Source organism: Pteropus vampyrus, unplaced genomic scaffold (assembly GCF_000151845.1).
Source record: "Pteropus vampyrus isolate Shadow unplaced genomic scaffold, Pvam_2.0 Scaffold305, whole genome shotgun sequence".
Lineage (NCBI taxonomy): Eukaryota > Metazoa > Chordata > Mammalia > Chiroptera > Pteropodidae > Pteropus > Pteropus vampyrus.
This window is the reverse complement of record NW_011889086.1, coordinates 177,836-196,416: the sequence shown is the minus strand read 5'-3', so window position 1 is coordinate 196,416 and position 18,581 is coordinate 177,836. Positions and strand designations below refer to the sequence as shown.

The following is an 18,581-nucleotide window of genomic DNA, read 5'->3' as shown; positions in this document are numbered from 1 at the left end:
GGATGGTCAGAGATGCTGATCCCACCAAAGCACAATCAGTATTTAACAGAGTTAGAAATAACCACAGAAAAAGCCATCCAATTTCTTTTCATTTTTTTTAAAGAATGTCTCCAAATGATGTTGGACTGTTAACCTCTGAATACAATCCCTCCTCTAAATACAGGGGTGAGAGGAACTGGCCCTTACATGGAGGAGCTTGACTCAGGAATCCTGCGAGATCTGAGTTCCCTATGCAGAGGAAGCCATAGGCTAGCAGCATCCCTCTTTTGTTGAAATTAGAAACATCGTTCTACCCCCTCCACCCGCCCTGTGTTTTTGTTGACCCTCCCAAGACTTTTGAGAGAAGTCTGCTTTTAAATTCTTTCAGTAAATCCATGTGTTCCTATTGCAAAGAATCCTTAGCTTCTTGCTGTCATCTGAGAGCCCTCCTCTGGGAGAGAGGCACACACAATGCTCTATCACCATCTGCAGGTTGCCTGAAGATTTGCAAGTAGAAAGGGAGCCAGTTTCCCTCTGAGCTACTCTCACATCTGGTCTCAAATCACATTATAAACTGTACAGAACATTTACTTAGGTCTGTACCACAGAGGAGAAACTGTGTGTAGGGAGAATTTGCAAGAGAGGGGATTTGGTTGATGTATAAGTCCAGATCAAAGAATAATATAATCTAGTGACTTTAATCTAGTGACTTTGTAGGAGGATCCTAAATCTTACCCTTATTCCCAGACTGAATTTATCTGCGGTCTTAGAGCAGTCACTTAAAAGTGCCATAGAAAATTTTATGCATCAAAAAGTATTATCAACAGAAAAAAAGGCATCCCACAGAATGGGAGAAAATATTTGCATATCATTATCTGATAAGCAATTAATCCAGAATATAGAGAACTCCTAAAACTCAACAACAGAACAACTCGAATCAAAAGTGGGCAAAGGATTTAAATAGACATTTCTCCAAAGAAGATATATAAATAGCCAATGAACACATGAAAAGATATTCAACATCGCTCATCGCTAGTCATTAGGGAAATGCAAATCATAACTATAATGATATATCACCTCGCACCCATTAGGATGGCTACTATACATATATATTTACACACACACCAAGTGTGGACAAGGATGTGAAAAATTAGAACCCTTGCACACTCTTGGTAGGAATGTGTATAAAACAGTATAGTGGTTTCTCAAAAATTAAAAATAGAATTACCATATGATCCAGAAATTCCACTTCTGGGTATATACTCGAAAGAACTGAAAGTAGGGGCTCAAGGGGATATTTGTACACTCCTGTTTGTAGCAGCATTATCCATAGTAGCTAAGACATAGAAGTAACCCAAGTGTCCATCAGTGGATGAATAGATGAACAAAATGTGGTATATTACATATGTACAATGTAATATCATTCAGTCTTAAAAAGGAAGGATATTCTGACATATTCTATAACATGGATGAACCGTATATTATTCAAAATGCAATAAGCCAGTCACAAAGAGAAATACTGTATGATTCCATTTACACTGGTATTTAGAGTAATCAAAATCGTAGAGACAGGAAGAATAGTAATTACCAGGGGCTGGGGAGAGGGGAGAGTGGGGAGTTATTCTTTAACAAGTATAGAGTTTCAGTTTTGCAAGATGGAAAGAGTTCTGCGGATGGATGTTGCTGACGGTTGCACAACAGTGTGAATGTACTTCATGCCATTAAACTGTATACTTAAAAATGGTTCAGATGGCAAATGTTGGGTTATGTGTATTTTACCACAATAAAAAATAATTGAAAACTATAAAGCACAGGGGGAAAAAGTACTTTAGACCTCAGTTTTCTGTGTTTAAAAAAAAAAAACAGGAAAAAATATCAATTTCTGGGCATTTCAAGATAATAGAAGCATATAAGAACATTAGTTAGCACTTGACAGCTCAGAAAGTGTATCATGTTCGTTTTCTTGTTTAAAATCCAGTCGCTCTGTGGCATAGGTACTGTTATCACTCTCTTCTAGCAGGGAAACTGAGGTTCAGATCATTTAAAGAAGTTGCCCAAAGTCACCCAGTTCTCACTGCCTGCAAAACCAATGTCTTCCCCACTGTACACAGAGTAAGGCCAACAAAAAATTGTCCATATTAAAATTGGAAATCTTCAAGTATATGAGAAGGGACCCAAGTTCCCTTCTAGCAGTTTTGAGATTCCGAAGTTAGGAAATCCACCTCATAGAGTGAAAGAATTGCTTAAGGTTAAACTGTCAGCGTATTATTAAAAAAGGAAAATTACTGTTCCCAAAATCATTCTATGATTAATAAATTTGGAGGCTCACCAAGTGAGTTTTAGTAGAACCCACATATAGCTAGATTGATGATAATATTGGAATATTAATTTTTTTTAAAGTAGTTACCATAACTAGCACTGATATCGCTTACTATGAACCAGGCAGTGTTCTAAGTGCCTTTCATAGATTACCTGGATTAATTCACACAACAGCTGTTCAAGTAGATCCTATAATTATTCCCATTTACAAATAGGGACATTTAGGCACAGATTAAGAAACATATCCAAAGTCACACAGCTAGTAATGGGCCAAGCTGCGATTCAAATCCAGGCTTCAGAGTCCACCTTTCAAAGCTGTGTTTGGCCCCATCACAGCTCTTTAGTTATCATAATACTTAAGAAAGAAATGCTTGGGGGATGGGGGAAACTTTTATTAATCTATTTAGCTCTGCATATTTATAAGGAGAAGTTCCAGGGTTATTCTTGCAGTCTCTCTCCCCCAAATCACAAGCTTGCACCAAAGCTCCCTCATGAGGACTTCCTTTCAGAGCACCACAGAATCTATCAAGACATGCTAACCTGGCCTCATCAACCCCTCAACCTATGTCAGCTCCTCCCAAGCAAGAACAGTATGGACAAAGTCGCAAATCTTCAAGTATAATTTGTCTTAGCTACTCTTATCTCTTTCAGGATTGGGCTGCTCTGCCATCTGACTCATGGCCAACACCAAGTTCTAACAGTTCTCCCCTGAAGAATCAGCTAGAGAGTACAGGGAGGGCAGAGTCCACTATGGGATGCCTAAAGGCAAAGCATAGCTGTAGGAATGGCATTAGTCACGTTTTCATGGGGTTTTACTCCCAAATAAAGCAGTCTGCAAAGGAAATGTAGGTGTGGAATCCGCAAAGGGTAATTACATGTTTAGTCTTGTCCCTGGTCAGGCTGTGGTTTTAAACCAGTCGTCAAACCTGCGGCTAGTCATATATATAAATGTTTATTGAAGCTGGGGATGTGAAAGGCCCTGTGTTAAACCTGAGCCTTTTAGTACATTACAGTGAAGGCTTTGAGTTCAGACAGACCTGAGTTTGAATTTTAGCCCTGCCAATTTTTAGCTACCCTATTTTAGATATGCCTCTCCAAGCAAATGTCTTTGCTTCTAAAATGAAGATAACACCCCATGTAAGTTAGAGGTAATAGAAATAATAATATCCATCGCTCAGGACGCTATAAGGATTCAAAAAATGGGAGTGCATGTGCAAAACCATAACAGATATATTGCCATTCTAAATGTAAGGGGAAGCTGCATAACAGTTTGTCTGCGATCATTCAGTGTATTCATTTGTCTCCCACAGATATTATGACAAGAAATATCAAGTATTCCTGAAGCTGGTTGAACACCAGAAGGAGTATGCAGCAATCATGAAAGGGGACTGACAAAGCTTACAGGTCCAATGCCAGAAGGTTCTGAGTTATTGCATCAGGGACTCTGTCATTTCATCTTATATTCAAGACCCTTTAGGTATCATTTTATCATTTCTGTATTGTCTTTTAATAAAGAAACAAAGACATGTGTAACCAGAACTGGAGGCCTCCATTTCAAAATACTACCATTTCAAAATAACAAAACATGATGGCTAAAAGCCATCAGGTGGCAGTTTCCACAGGCCCTATCATGGAGACAGACATCTCACATGGGATCTCCGATGGGACTTGACCTTGGGGATCATTCAGCCCAGGAGAAACTTATATTTGTTAATTGATTCAAGGTCATCCATTAAATGAAAGGCTTATAGTGATTTAGGTAGGACATCTAATGTTTATTCTATAGGGACTAAAAGCTTGTTGTTAGCTTTTCATTTGAAAATACTTTCAAACTTACAGAAAAGATACAAGAATAGGAATTATACAAAGAACACTCAAGTATCTAACTTTTACCTTTTAGCATTTACCTCATTTGCTTTATTATATTTGTACATTCTCCATGTGTATGTAAGTATATACACACAAATTTTTATGAGTCCTTTGAGGGTAAATTTCAGTAGACTTAACTTTTATATAGCACTTTTATTTAAGCTGCCGTTCATATTCCGGTTTTGTCAGTAACTCAATAACATCCTTTATGGTGTTTTTTTCTTCTTCCTGTACAGGATACAGTCTAGAATCAGATATTGCATTTAATTGCAAAATTGTCATCTTGCAGTCATCATATTAAAGATAGGTACAGGCAGGAATCATCAATGGATCCAAGAGAGAATTTTGATGAGTAATAGGATGTATGCATGCATGTTCTTAAAATGTTTCTTAGTTACAAGAGGAAAAAGAATGTTAACTATACAGGGAAGAAATAGGACAACACCTTCTTGGGTGATCGAAATTAACTTCAGGTGGGCAGATGGACATCATGTGCCTCCAGATGTGATAGCCTGAGAAGGACACAGCATCATTCTGGCTGGAGATATATAACCTGAATCTAAGCTAAAGAAACATCAGACAAACTCAAAATGGGCAGCATTCTATTTTTTTTAATGAATTATATATTCTTCAAAAATGTCTATGTTATAAAGAAAATGCAAGGCTATGGAAAGTTTCCAGATTAAAGGAAACTAATGAAACATGATGGCTAAAAGCTTTTGATATAGACAGGTGTTTGAAAAAAAGAGTTGCTTTAGCTTTTACCATAACGTACACATAAACACACACAGACAGACACATATGTACATATACACACTCACCATTTCAGACCCAAGAGTAACTGCTAATGTTGATTCTAAGTCTGTCGTTGCTCAGATGAGTTTGGGTAGAGGATATATGGGACTTTAGCAATATAAGTCAGCAGGTAGAAGAGAAAAAGCCAATACATCCCAGTCAACAAACATCTTTTGGAATGCTTATTCTGTGCCAGGTATTGTGCTGAGCACTGGGGTACAGGGATAAATAAAACATGGTCTCTGCCCTCAGGGAGCTCCCAGTCTAATGAGAAATGGAGACAAGCAAATCGATCACAGCACATCTAAAAGGAGGCACCTGCTGCCATGGAGCACATCAAGCAGTCAGAAAAAGAGGAAGCAGTGAGCAGTGAAGGGTTGACAGATGGGAAAAAAAGCAATATGGTGTAAAGGCTGTGAGTCCTGGCTTTACTTCTTCCTAGTTATGTGACTTAGACAAAGGTTCTTAATCTTCCTAAACCTCGGTTTCCTCATTTTGAAAATGTAGATTATTAATAGTACCTACTTTATAGGAGTCTAATGAGGAATAAATGAGATAGTACTTTTAAGCACTTAGCTCAGTTGTCTGGACCATGCTTATCTTTTTGCATGGCCTGATACTTAGAAGATGCTCAGAATAATTACAATAAAAATTACTGAGTAGGATGACCACACCCAGTTACAAAGGCCACCTCTACAATAGTATTGAACAATATATAAAGAATAACAGAGATCTTGGGCTGGGCATGGTCTAGGGTGAAGGTGGGTGTGGTGTCTAATCCATTAGATGTAGCAGCAGGAGGAAGCCTAATTTGTTCACCTGCACCCCAGCCAGAGCTTGGTCTGGGGATAAGAAGGATTGGGCACCTCAAAGGAGAAGTCAGGTAAAGTGTGAGCTAGGCGAGATGTCAGGATGGTCAGACAGGCTTAAGGCGCTAAGGCTGATCAGCACTGACTCAGAACCTGAGGCAGGCCTGGGCCTGCTCATACAAAGCAGTGGTGAATGTGGTAGTTGTGCAAGGCTGAGTACACAGAGGTATGAGAATGAATAATTACCAACCATTTTCCAAGTCCTTCCAGTATGTTCTTTCTCTCCAGCCCCCACTACAGCACTGAGAGGCAGCGTTAACCTACATGTTCCAGTTGGGAAAGCTGAGACACAGAAAATATAAACAACCTTCCCAGAGTCTCTCAGGTGATAGTAGAGACAGGATTCCAATCCAGATCTGTCTGGGTTCAAAGCTTTGGGAGTTGCCCCTTTTTAACAGAGAGGAATGTGTTCCACCAACCACTCTTTAATTACAGTGCTCATGCTGTGGATGATCAGCCCTGGATGCTGGTCATTCTCTCAGGCAACTCATATCCAAACCAAACCTCACTTAGGGTTCCCTCCGCTTAAGAGAAAAAGGAAAACAGGTACAAATGAGGCAAAGAACATGGGAACTCTGGAAATCTTCTGGCATCTCAACAGTCAGAAGCAGCTTGGAAGAAGAACTGAAAGACCTCGTGCAAGATACTAAACCTCTAGGCCTCAGTCTCCCCCTATGTCAATGGGATATCCTGCTATCTTCCTCCTATGGTTGGTGGTAAAGATTCATGGAAAGAACTGTAGGTAAAAGCCCTAGCACAATGCCTTGCAGATAATAGGCACTACACAAAATTTTTTTTTACAGTGTTCTCTTTGTACCACCTGGCTAGAGGGTTAATGCCTAAGAAAGTAATTCTGGTTCCTACTATAAAGCCAGTACTTTAGGAAAATGTAAATGTCTCTATGGATTTTTATAACCATGTGTAGCTCGATAAAAATTTTACTGACTCCAGTGCTCACCTTCTTGCACTGGGAAACTTTATGTAATGCACACATGTAAAGTATAAGTATATTTAGCTTTTATGAATAAGAATTACAGTGTGTCCAGAGTGGTTTGTAGGATTTTTGTTTTGTTTTGTTGCCTACTTTTCTTTCAAGTTGAAGCCAGCTTTGCTTAGCAAAGCATTTTGCCAAGGAACACCTTACAGTTTTTAGTTTTGACGAAAAATGCTTCCCATGTGTGAAGAACGTAAATGTGGCTTTCAGAAGAGCCAAAGAGAACAAAAGATGAGAGAGGGAATTGGGGAAGAAAAGACAAGGATGACAGAATGACATGTTGCAGAGCTGCCGTAAACTACAGGACCCAATGTCAGAGTTTGCTGGACTCCAAGTGAGTCCCCTAGAAGGGATTCCCTCCTGTGGGAAGATTCAGACTGGGAGGTTGGTCTTTATGTGCAGAGCACAGTCTATGTTCTTGCCAATTGCATTAAAGAGTGAAGGGCAAAGGAGTGTAACTTCCAAGAAGAGGAGTAAAAGCTCTGTGGGACATCCCTGGACACATCCAGCTTTGAGGAGGTGGCAAATTGGCAGGTAAAGGTAACAAGCAGGAACATTAAGGTCTTAATGTTAACGCAGTCCTCTCTGACAGGCCTGAACATAACCAAGTCTCTTCCGTTTACTTATTTATCCCCCGTCCCTGGCCTGTGAGCTCTTGCAGGGCACTGACCGTCTTAGGGCCTGTGTTCTCTGTACCTCAACAGTTCCTGGCATCTGTGGGTGCTCAAAAAAAATATATACAAACACAAGACATTTTCTGCACATAGAAGACTGGTAGAACTAAAAATATCTCAAAAATACCTCACTTTTCAAGTCAGTCTGTCATACGTGTTAATGTGCCTTAATTTAAGCAACATATAAAACTTTAAAATGTGACATGACCATTAAGGGTTAAAAAATTATGCTTTATACCTAATGACTTGCTTTTAGTTTTTTTATTGCACACGCACACACGTACATACACAAATGCATAATCACACACCTTATTTGGGGTTATAGCTCAAGCTCAGAAACGTTTTGTGAGTTTTCAGTGTTATTACAGACCATTTCTTGTATGATCTCTTATGGGAAACCAACTGGGTTGTAGTCCAGAAATGCCCATTGTTCACTGGGCTGCAGGACACATGCTTTCAGAATCTAAGAGCATAGTTACTAATAATTACCATCAAAGGATTTAATGAAGGACATTGTCACTAAACAAGAAACTAATGACTGAGCAGAGCTGCGTAATGTAATTAAACTTAAGATGGGCCTTCTGATGAACTACAGAAGAATCTTTGTACTATCTAGTGTCTCCATAAATGCGCTTAACATCTATTGGCAGTAATAAGAGGGGGTCTTGAGTATAAAAAGCTTTCCTTTTCCAATTTCTAGAGGGAGAACCTAAAAAGAAAAAGTATATTTTTAAAAAGGATGTTTTTGCAGTACTTATGAATATTTGATAATTATATAAAGTCTGTAAAATAAAAGTAACTTAAATAAAAAAAAAGATTACTTGCTAATAAATTCAGGTTTCTCAATTTATCATTAATTCACCAATTAATCTTATGATCAGTTTCCATCCATCCACACTGAAAATCATTTAAAATCACATATTAGAATAAATGCTTCTAAAGACCTAATTTTCATTTGCTTAAGTCATGCCTGAAGTCTTGATTAAAAGTTTTCTTATTAAAATCTATGGTAAGCTTGGCTCCCTGATGTATAATTTTAATACATATGAAATGGAAAATGTTTTATTATTAATCTCTGGTATTTAGGCAAAGTCAGTAATGATGTCATCCATTTGAAAACTTCTTTACAATTTCCATAGTGATTGTACATGCATTATCTCAGCTGTTCCTGATAATAAATTGGTGAAGTAGGCCTGACAAGGGTTGGGATCGCATTTTACAAGCACAAAAACCATGGATCCAAGAGTTTAAGTAAATGGCCCACGATAGTGTAACTGGAACACAACACGGAGGCAGGACCACTCTGTTGCTTCTTGCTAAATAAATTCAATTAGCTTATTTATGTAACAGAGGATGACTCATTAGTTTGCTAATTGCTCTCTCCTCCATGGTACCCCTCTCTAGCAGATACATAAATATCTAAGAGGCTCCTTCTGATGCTCACTGGTTGATCAGAATATTGTGTTATTTCTATTGGCAAGCAGAGAGATAAAGTGAGAAAGCCTTGAGCAATGGAGTCAATAGGCCCTGCCTTCAGCTCACAGCTTCACTGCTTACTAATCAACACAGTTATGAACTCATGTAAGCTAGTTAGCCTATGAGTGTCTGTTCCTTATCTAGAAAGTGAGTGAAAAGAAAATCGGCCTCATGGCCAATGTGAGAAATAAATGGGATGTTTCAAAGTGCCTGGCACAGTGCCTGATATAAAATAGAAGTGTAACAGGTAATTGGTTTTTCTCCTAAACTAATCCATTTTTACATTACAGAATTTCTAGAAGCGTTGCTTCCAGTCAAGTTGGACAACTTCATATCCAGTTTCCATAGGTAAAACTTCTGTGTTGGTTGTCAATGACAACCAACCATCATTGGGCTCTTAATATGTCAAGAGTGCTGGAATAGTTCCTGTTGATATATAATAGGGCCAACATCTAGTTGAGGAGAGAGGGGACATATGTAGAAAGAGATTTAACAACCATAGAAATCTCCAGCTAGGTGCCCAATATGATAATAACCTATGCAAAAGGTTTATCTATCTGCACTCAGTTGGTAGGTGCTACAAGGGGTCCGAGGATGCCAGTAACAAGTCTGTCAGGAAAGACTCATCTGGAAATGATGAAAGCTGAAACATGTACAGTTCTGCTAAACTGTAGGTACTAAAGGTCTTTCACCTGAAGATTCAACTCTGTTCCATCCCTGGGGTAAACCAGGCTGAGGCAGGCCATATATAACCAGTTTAGACCAGGCCCAATTCTTCCCCAGCCAGTGAATCTAGAATTCATCTTTCTGTCATTAGCCCCTAGGCACCAGGAACTCACTAAATCACAGGCTTCTTCCCTAAAATACAACATATTTGTCCAATCTGGCATGACCCTTGGAATTGTGCAATTATCCTTATGATGGGCACAAAGAAATGTTGAGTCCTCTCACATGGTTCACTGCATTATTCCTAAGCCTTTTATTAAAGTCTGTGCCTTACATTTCATGCCACCTGTATTTCTCCTGATCTCAGGCTTTGTTTACTCATTCTCTTATTTATGGCCTCACTACTTACTTCAAATTTGGCTTTTGAGACTCTCCCTAGGTAGAACCTTAGCTCTCCTTCAACCATAGTTGGTTAAATTCTCCTTCCTGCAACTCTGATTTGTAAATCATCTCTCTCATCCCACCTGGCCCCAGAAAACCCTATCTCAAGTTAAACCATATGGGAGGCTTACCTACCTGCACTCAGCAAACAGCAGCTGGAGGTGTCTGATTTGCCCTTCAGTTTCCCTCCTACGGCCAGAGTCCTGTCCTGAATTTTAGGCTACCTGGATGGAACCTAATCCCTTATCTAGTGCTTACGAGCTCCCTCTACTAGAGCCAAATCCAGTTCTCTGTAATTTTCCAGTCACCAACCTAAACCTTGCTTTTGCCGAAACATACCCCCAAGAGAGAATCTAAGGCACTCAAGCATACTTTCTGGCTAGAAACTTCCATCGCTATGCTAACTACACTGATAGTGATAGCCATTGAAGGTGTTCTTCGAGTACTTTCTGTTCCTGGGCCCCTTGTGGTTGAGTGGGCTCTTATGACTAGTTCTGTTTAATGAGCCGTGAGAAATGATTGTTTCTAGACCAAGTCTTTGATCGTCAGTGTGAGAATCTCCAAAACTTTCTTTTCTCCTACACAACAATCAGCAATGTTCCAGATGAGGATTCTCCCTCAGCCGGTGTTCCAGAATGAAGATGATTCAGAGCAGAGCCCCCAACCAACCCACAATGAACATGTAGGCTGAGTGAGATATAAACCTCTATTGTGCAAAAACACTGAGATTTTAAGGTTGTTCCTTACTCGGCCTAATCTTCCCAATCCTTACTGATATTCCTCATAATAACTGATATGAGGCTAAGTTTGCCATGATCACAATAGCAGGCTCAGTCTTGTTTGGGGTAAGACTTGTACCTAAACTAATTAATCTCCTTCATCCCAGCCCTGAACAACCCACAGTGCTTCCTTTCTCCACTAGCGTGGGTTAAGCATTTCATCTCACAGAAGTCAGCGAACTCTCTTACTCTATTCCAGAGCTTTCTAAGAGATTGTTTATCAGTTGGTTTTAGCTGCAAGTAATAATAACCCATTTGATAGTAGCTTATATGATATTTATTTCCTTATTAAGAAATACAGAGACAAGCAGTCATCAAGTTGACTTGTGGATTCAACAGTTCCATCAAAGATCCAAGCCCTTTTTAATTTTCTATTCCCTAGGCCTCAGCCAGCTGGCTTTTGACTACAGGTTTGTTACTTCCTGGCTGCAAGGTGCTGCCACCTTTAGAAGCATCTTATTTTTCACATAACACCATTCAAAGCATAATAGGACTTTCTCTCTCTGCCAATATTTTTTATCAAGGAAGAGTCTCCCAGCAGACTTCTCCTTATGTCTCATTGGCCAGACTCTGCGTGCCATGATGGATTGTAAAGACTGGCTTAGAGAACTCATGTTTGCACTAGGACTGGGCATATTGCTGTTCCAGTGAAATCATGGTTTTGTTAGAAAGGGACAGGAGGAAAGACCTGTTGTATAGACATCTAACAGGGTTTACTAGAATAATAATAGGTTTTACTTGGGAAAAAAAAGAGCGATAGTCAACTAAGTTTGGGTAACACTGAGTTAAACAGGCTTTGTTATTATTATCTTAGAATTGTCTTAATGTGCTGGGCGCATTGTGACTCTCCTAGAGAGATGAGTTGTAAAGCATCTCCCAGACTTAACCTATCAGAGAAGTTTTCGTACAGAGCATTTTATTACAGTCATATAGAACCACCACAGTAATTTAGACTCTAACTAACCAAAAGTTTATAATGTTTTGATCTGAGTTATATGAATGTTTCTTTCATGTTATCTGTGAATAGGAGGTTTATTCAGCAAATTAATGACCACTAAATGAAATTTGGTTGTTTTACCTAATTATAGAAACAGCATGCTATACATGACTATATCAATTTACTGTATTCACTACTGTGTGAAATATTGTCTTACGAATGAATGTTACTAATTATCAGTGTCTAAACTAGACATTAAAAAAAGCTCAAAGAAGACCTCTGTTTAGAAGTATATTGCAAGAAGTCTTTCAGTTAAATTAAATTGGAGCTCTAGAAGTACCATAGATCAAACCAGTGGGATAGCAAGTGTCAAATCCTAACTAATAATACAATCCTGTATTTCCTTGTGATATTTTTAAATTTAGCATTTCCATTTATTCTAACTTTGATGTCTTCTGCCTCTCTATTATATATTCCACAGCAGCCTGACAGCCCATTCTCCCCTCCCCTCCCCATACCCATTCTAACCCAAACCACCCATGCATACATACAACACACACAACCTTAACATATTGTCAGGTCTTCGGCTAAAAAAGAGTAAAAAGCATTTTTTTTTTTTTGAGACCAAGCAAATACCAAAGGAAAATATATCTAAACACTAGCTATTTTGTGACACATGGAGTTACTGATACTAAATTTCATGTTGCATTAAAATGGAGCTGATTTAAGTTCCAACATTGTATAGAAATTTTAATATCTTTTCGATAATATGCTTCTAAGATTTTTAGTTTATTAAACTCCAATGTTTTAGAAGTTTTGGCATATACTAGAAGATAAAAACTTGTTACAATTAAAAAGGATTTGAAGAAACCATAAAGTTAAATTATGTTGATAGCAAACATGTGTTTATTTTTTTGTACAAATGTGCATTTTCCTTAACATCTACATTGTAATTTTTAAAGTATAATTTTTGAAACATATGGCTTAGCTGTTCTACACAGGTGTTATGTAGTGCTGGAAAACATATTGTGCTTATATGTATTCAAGCATATGCTTCGGTCCTACTCTTTTTACAACAAACACTTCATAGACTTCCTGCTATTTATATCAGGAACATGTATTTGGCCTTGATATCACCTGCTCTTTTTAGTACAAGGACTTACCAGGAAACTTCTGGGAGCTTATAAAATCTACAGGAAATCAATACAATATTGACTTTGTTATCAAGGTGATTGAGTTGGTAAGGAAGTGGTTAAAAAAAAAAACATTATTACTGTAAATGGAGAATGAGATAACATGTTACCCCTTTAAACCTTTCCTTATTATTTCATTCTCCCCACAACCTTTTGCATTTGTATGAAAACTTAACTTGGTGTTATAAAATATATTGTTTCTCATACTATACTTTAATCATAATTCTCATTTTCAAGAATGACAGTCCATGTACCAATGATAATAACTAATAATAATAGCAGCTTACATCGGATAGATGCTATCAGAGAGTTTGGGTCATATTAAAATAACGCTAGGGCCATCACACCATCCAACTTCATACCCACGATTCCCCTAACCTAGTGATTCTCACGCCAAGCTGCATATTGGAATTACCTGGTAAGCTTAGATTCTACCTCCAGAGATTCTGACTGAATTGTCCTGGGATGTGGCCTGACATTAGTATGTTTGAAAATCTCCCCAAGCAATTCTAAAGTGCAGCTGGTATTAAGAACCATTGCAGAAGGAAATTTAACTTTGGGTGAACACACAATGAGATATACAAATGACAAATTATTGAATTGTACACTTGAAGCCTACATAATTTTATTAACCGATGTCACCCCAATAAATTTAATAAATCAAATAAAATGTAATAAAAAAGAACCATGGCAATCTATGGCTATAACCTCCTGCTGTGTCTGGGAGAAGTCTCTGTAGAACAGGAATGAGAAAGAATATCCTTCAGGAAATATACTTAAAAACACCATTACCAACAATAAGCCACTAAAGGCCATACATGCCAGATCAGATAGTATTAATTATTTAATCTTTTAAAAAACACTATGAGGGACATACTATTATCCTCATTTTTATAGATGAACAAACCAAAGCACAAAGAAGTTAGGCAAATTACCAATAGTCACAGAGAGAGTAAATAGTGAAGCCAGGACTCAAACTGGGTGTGCATAAATGCATACTCTTCACAATATCACACTTTAGATACATTCTCTCCCTGATTTTTAGTTAAAAACAGGCTGCTGCCTAGGCTGAGCCAATAATTTCTCAGTATCAGCCTGTAGCAACAGTTTCATTATTCTTCATCAAAGAGCCACCTCTGGGGAAGTGGACACTGCCAGGCTTATTTTTACAGGTGAAGTAAAGAAGACACATGTGATTGAGACTTACCTGAGAGTGCAACATAAGACTACCGATTGTTTAGAACCATTAGCTGATGGTTTTTAGCTAATTAATAGCCATAAATTACTTTCAGTAGAGAATCTAGAATTTTTATATAGGAATTGCTTAGGGGACTCAATATGGTGGAAAGGGTGAAATAGCAGACTTGTCATGAAACTGCTTTTTCAAAGCTCTTTCCATAAGAATATGAAATCATCAACTGTTCAAAGAATTGAGGTGGACAGCTGGTGGAAATTGTGGAAAAGCAAAAGCCCTTCCAACCCTAAAAACAACCTACTTGTCACTGCTGCTGTCCTTTAGGTAGGCAAGGACATTTATGTAACCATGTGATTGAGGTTAAAAGGAATTAGGTACTCTGTAGGCTATAATGTATCTTTATACTAAAATATTATTTCTATTATTATCCATCCCCCTTTAAAAGGAATCTCTTGGATTTCCCATACATCTTTACCTCTTCCACTCTCAAAGTTTTAATTACATCTATCAGCTTCCTAGCTTACTTTTTGCCTCTATTCTTCTTTATTTTAACCTAACTATTGCTGCCAATCTTGTCATCAGTGCTCCCATCCCGTCTTTCATTTGGTCTCCTATTTTTAAGGGTAAAAGTAAATAAAAGGAACATCCTAAGCGGGGGGAGGGGGGCGGGGGCGAGTATAAAAGTAGAGTCCTTCATCACTGTGGTGGAGGCATGAGAAGCTGGAAGACAAATGCCGGAATGATGTCCTGGAAGAGATACTAAGGTCAAGGATAGGGCAGTCTGCCAAGCCAGTTTATTCCCAAGGGCTAGGTGAGGAATAGTTGTGAGATCTGGAGCCCAAATGAGGAAGAAAGAGAACAATGACTCAGGGGAGAGGTGGTCCAAATGAATGTGCAGACAAAATGCCGATGACAGTAGCATCTTTTTATTTAAATTTAATTTTATTATTAGTTTCAAGTATATAGTACATTGGTTAGACATTTAGTTTATAAAATGATCCCCCAGCCATTATATTAATGCTAACTGCATTCCCTATGCCGTGCTCCCCATCCCTGTGACCATCTATCAACTACTAATTTGTACTTCTTTCACTCTTCACTCCATTCTCCAGCCCCCCAACCCCTTTCCCCTCTGGTATCTCCCTAGATTGTCTTCTATATTCATCTGTTTTTGATTAGTTTGTTCTTTTTGTTTCTTAGATTCTGCATATAAGTGAAATCATATGGTATTTATCTTTCTTTATTGACTTATTTCACTCAGCATAATAACCTCTAGGTCCAGTAGCATCTTTTTATATGAAGTTCCAGGATGAGTAAGCCAGATTTAAAAGGGCCGGAATGGTATGGATACCCTGACTCCAATATTCTGGCATTTTTCTGAGCAGGGGTGCTCTTTAGCCATAATGTATAAAAAACCCCTGATGGATCCGTCACTGGCATTGGCTGTTATGTCACTGGGATTCTGAAACTTCCTCCTCCCATTAGATTTTTCAGATCTTTTGGGACTGTCCAGAAAGCAATCCTAAACAGACTGTCACCAGCTCCTCTTTCTAAATGTCTCCATACCCTGAAGCCCAGGATTGTTATAGCACACTGCCTATATAACAGATAATTAGAAAACCAACCAGTTTCTCTGCCTATGGTAGTACTGAAAACCCTTTTTCCAGAGTTTCAGTCTGTCTGGAAAACAAGGAACTTTATCATGACTTTTGTTTCTGTCAGAATCTAACCAGGAAATAGAAGCCACCTGAGCATTCATAACAGGGATTTCAAACTCAGGAATAAGGTAATGGAGGAACCGAGGGCCTGAGGACAGTGAGGCAACCCACAGAATAATTACAGAAGGAAGCCATTAAGACCCTAGGCTAGAGAGACAGAAGAAGAGGTGATGTTACTGGCCCCTGGGCAAACGCTGAGATCCTGGCAGGACTGTTCGTGGAGAGATGTAGCTGCTGCTTGATGTAGCTGCTAAGGCAGAGAGGTAAAGGAAGAAAATCTCTGGCTTCTCCCTTCTTCCCATCATCCAATCCCCACCAGTGCCTCCCACTGGCCGTATTCAGCTGAAAACCAGCTGAAGTGGAGGCTGAGAAAGGCAGCCTGCAGGGGTTAGCCCCCTGTAAATACAGAGCAGAGTAGGGAAGAGTGGAGAACCTTACCGGAGGGCAAAATGCCTTGGAGAAGCTAATTGCTCTTCTTTGTCGACCTTCACTCCTGATCAGAATACTAGAGCCTTAGAAGTACTTCCACACCAGTGTTGCCCCTTGCTTCATCACACACAGTTTATCCTTATACTTCTGCCATCCTTACACCAACCCATCTGCTGTGCCTCATGGAGCCCCCATTCCATTCATATTACTGTGAACATTTTCTTCAAACTCTCTTTCTGACTTTAATTGAATCCTAACTCACATTTAGCAAAAACCTGTCATTCATTTTCTCATTGGGAATTGTATCAATGATAACTAATCTTGCACTATTGTGTTTTACACGTATTAAGCCCTCCAATTCTCACAATTACCTTATATATTTTTTATAGATGAGAAAACTGAGACATGGAGTGCTTAAGAAACTTGCTAGTAACATGGTTTATAAGTAGCAGAGCTAGGAATCAAACATTCAGCCAGGCTCCAGAGCCCAAAGTCTTATACTACATATATCCCTGTTCTAAGAATGTACATACAGTAGTGATCACTATAGAGATGATCCCTACTAATGTAGTTATAGTTTAGGGGGAGAAAATATTTTTAACTTCTCACTTTGAAATAATTGTAGTTTTACAGAACAGTTGCAAACAGGATAGAGTTTCCATACTCACTTCCTACTGTTCCCCCTAATGTTAACATCTTCCACAGCCTTCGTATTTATCATTACTAAACAATTAACATTAGGAACAATACTATTTATTGAACCGCAGATTTTAATAGACTTCACCAGCTTTTCCACTAATGTTTTTGTTCCAGGACCCCACACAGGATACCACACTGCATTTAGTCATCATGTCTCTCTAGTCTCCTCCGGTCTGTGACAGTTTCTCAGAATTCCTTTGTTTTTTATGACCTTGGCACTCTTGAAAATTACTGGTCAGGTATTTAGTAGGAAATCCCTCAATTTGGATTTGTCTGATGTTTTCTCATAATTGCTCGGAGTTATGGATTTTGGGGGATGAATAATATAAGGGTGGAGTGCCCTTCTCATTACATCATGTCAAGGATATATGCTATAAACATGATTTATCACTGATAATGTTAACCTTAATCATTTAGTGTCAGGTTTCCTTACTGTAAAGTTACTATTTTTTATGCTTTCACATTCTATTAGTTAGAAGTGAGTGATTAAGTCTCCCCACACTCAAGGGGAGAGGAATTAAGCTCTGCTTTCTGGAGGGAGTGTACAACTACATTTCTTTGTGATTTTGTAGGAAACATCTGTCCCTTCTCTCTCAATCGTTTACTTATTTATTCAATCATCTATATCAGTATGGATTCATAGATGTTTATTTTTTCTTTAGCTATAATCTAGTACTATTATTATTTATTTTGTTGCTCAAATTATTCCAGCTTTGGCCATGGGGAGCTTTTTCAGTTTGACTACTGTGTTCTTTTCATGTATCACCATTTTTAAAAGCAATTCTTTGTTTTCTGTCATTACATAATACTCTAGGCTCATCTCATGTATTTCTTGCCCCAGCCTTAGAATCAGTCATTTCTACAAGGAGCCTTAATTCCTTTATTGGAGAATAGAATTAGAAGCACATCTAGCACCAAGATTTGGGTGCTAGATGTGCTTCTAGGCTCTCTCAGTGGTCAATGGCAGAAAACTTAGGTACATATGTATACTAACCCATGTATATGCACATAGGAAGACTTCAAGTAAATAAAAGTACAAATAGGTTGTTATAAATGCCATGAAGAAAAATGCCACATTCTATGTACAATACTTATAGGTGTGATTTAATACAAATGGTGTGAGGGGGAAGTCAGGGCAGTCTTCTCTGCATCAGGAATACTCAAGCCAAAATCTATTAATTGAACAGGAATTAGCTAGGTGAAAGAGCAGAGAAAGAGCATTTCAGGTAGAAGGAGTAGCATCCAAAGAAGTAGTAAGTAGGGAGAACTCAATGCATTGGACAAATTGGAAGAGGTCCATCACTGTATAAGCAGAGTGATCCAGGGGAAATGCAGACTGCGAATGGGCAGAGGCTAGATCATGTAGGGTCTTGAAGATGGTAAGGATTTCAGATTTTTCCATGAATGCAATCGGTTTCCACATAAGTGTTTTAAACAGGGGAGGGAGGTGCATCCGTCTTCACATAGAAATTTAGGGCTATGTGAAGTAGTTACCTCCCCAACTTCCTCAGCTCTCCCACCCACCTCCTCTAAGATTTTCTCTGCCGGC

At 38.6% G+C, this 18,581-nt stretch overlaps 1 protein-coding gene across 7 annotated transcripts in view; it reads left to right on the top strand.

Moving 5' to 3' along the window:
- FGGY (FGGY carbohydrate kinase domain containing) overlaps positions 1-3,837 on the top strand; it is a 374,083-nt gene extending 370,246 nt beyond the window's left edge. For all 7 annotated transcript variants that reach the window (XM_011377062.1, XM_023521507.1, XM_023521508.1 and 4 more), the window contains one exon: positions 3,609-3,837. In XM_011377062.1, the coding sequence (XP_011375364.1) occupies positions 3,609-3,690 (82 nt within the window). In that variant the 3' untranslated portion in view covers positions 3,691-3,837. The remainder of the gene's footprint in view (positions 1-3,608) is intronic.
- Positions 3,838-18,581: the final 14,744 nt, after the last annotated feature.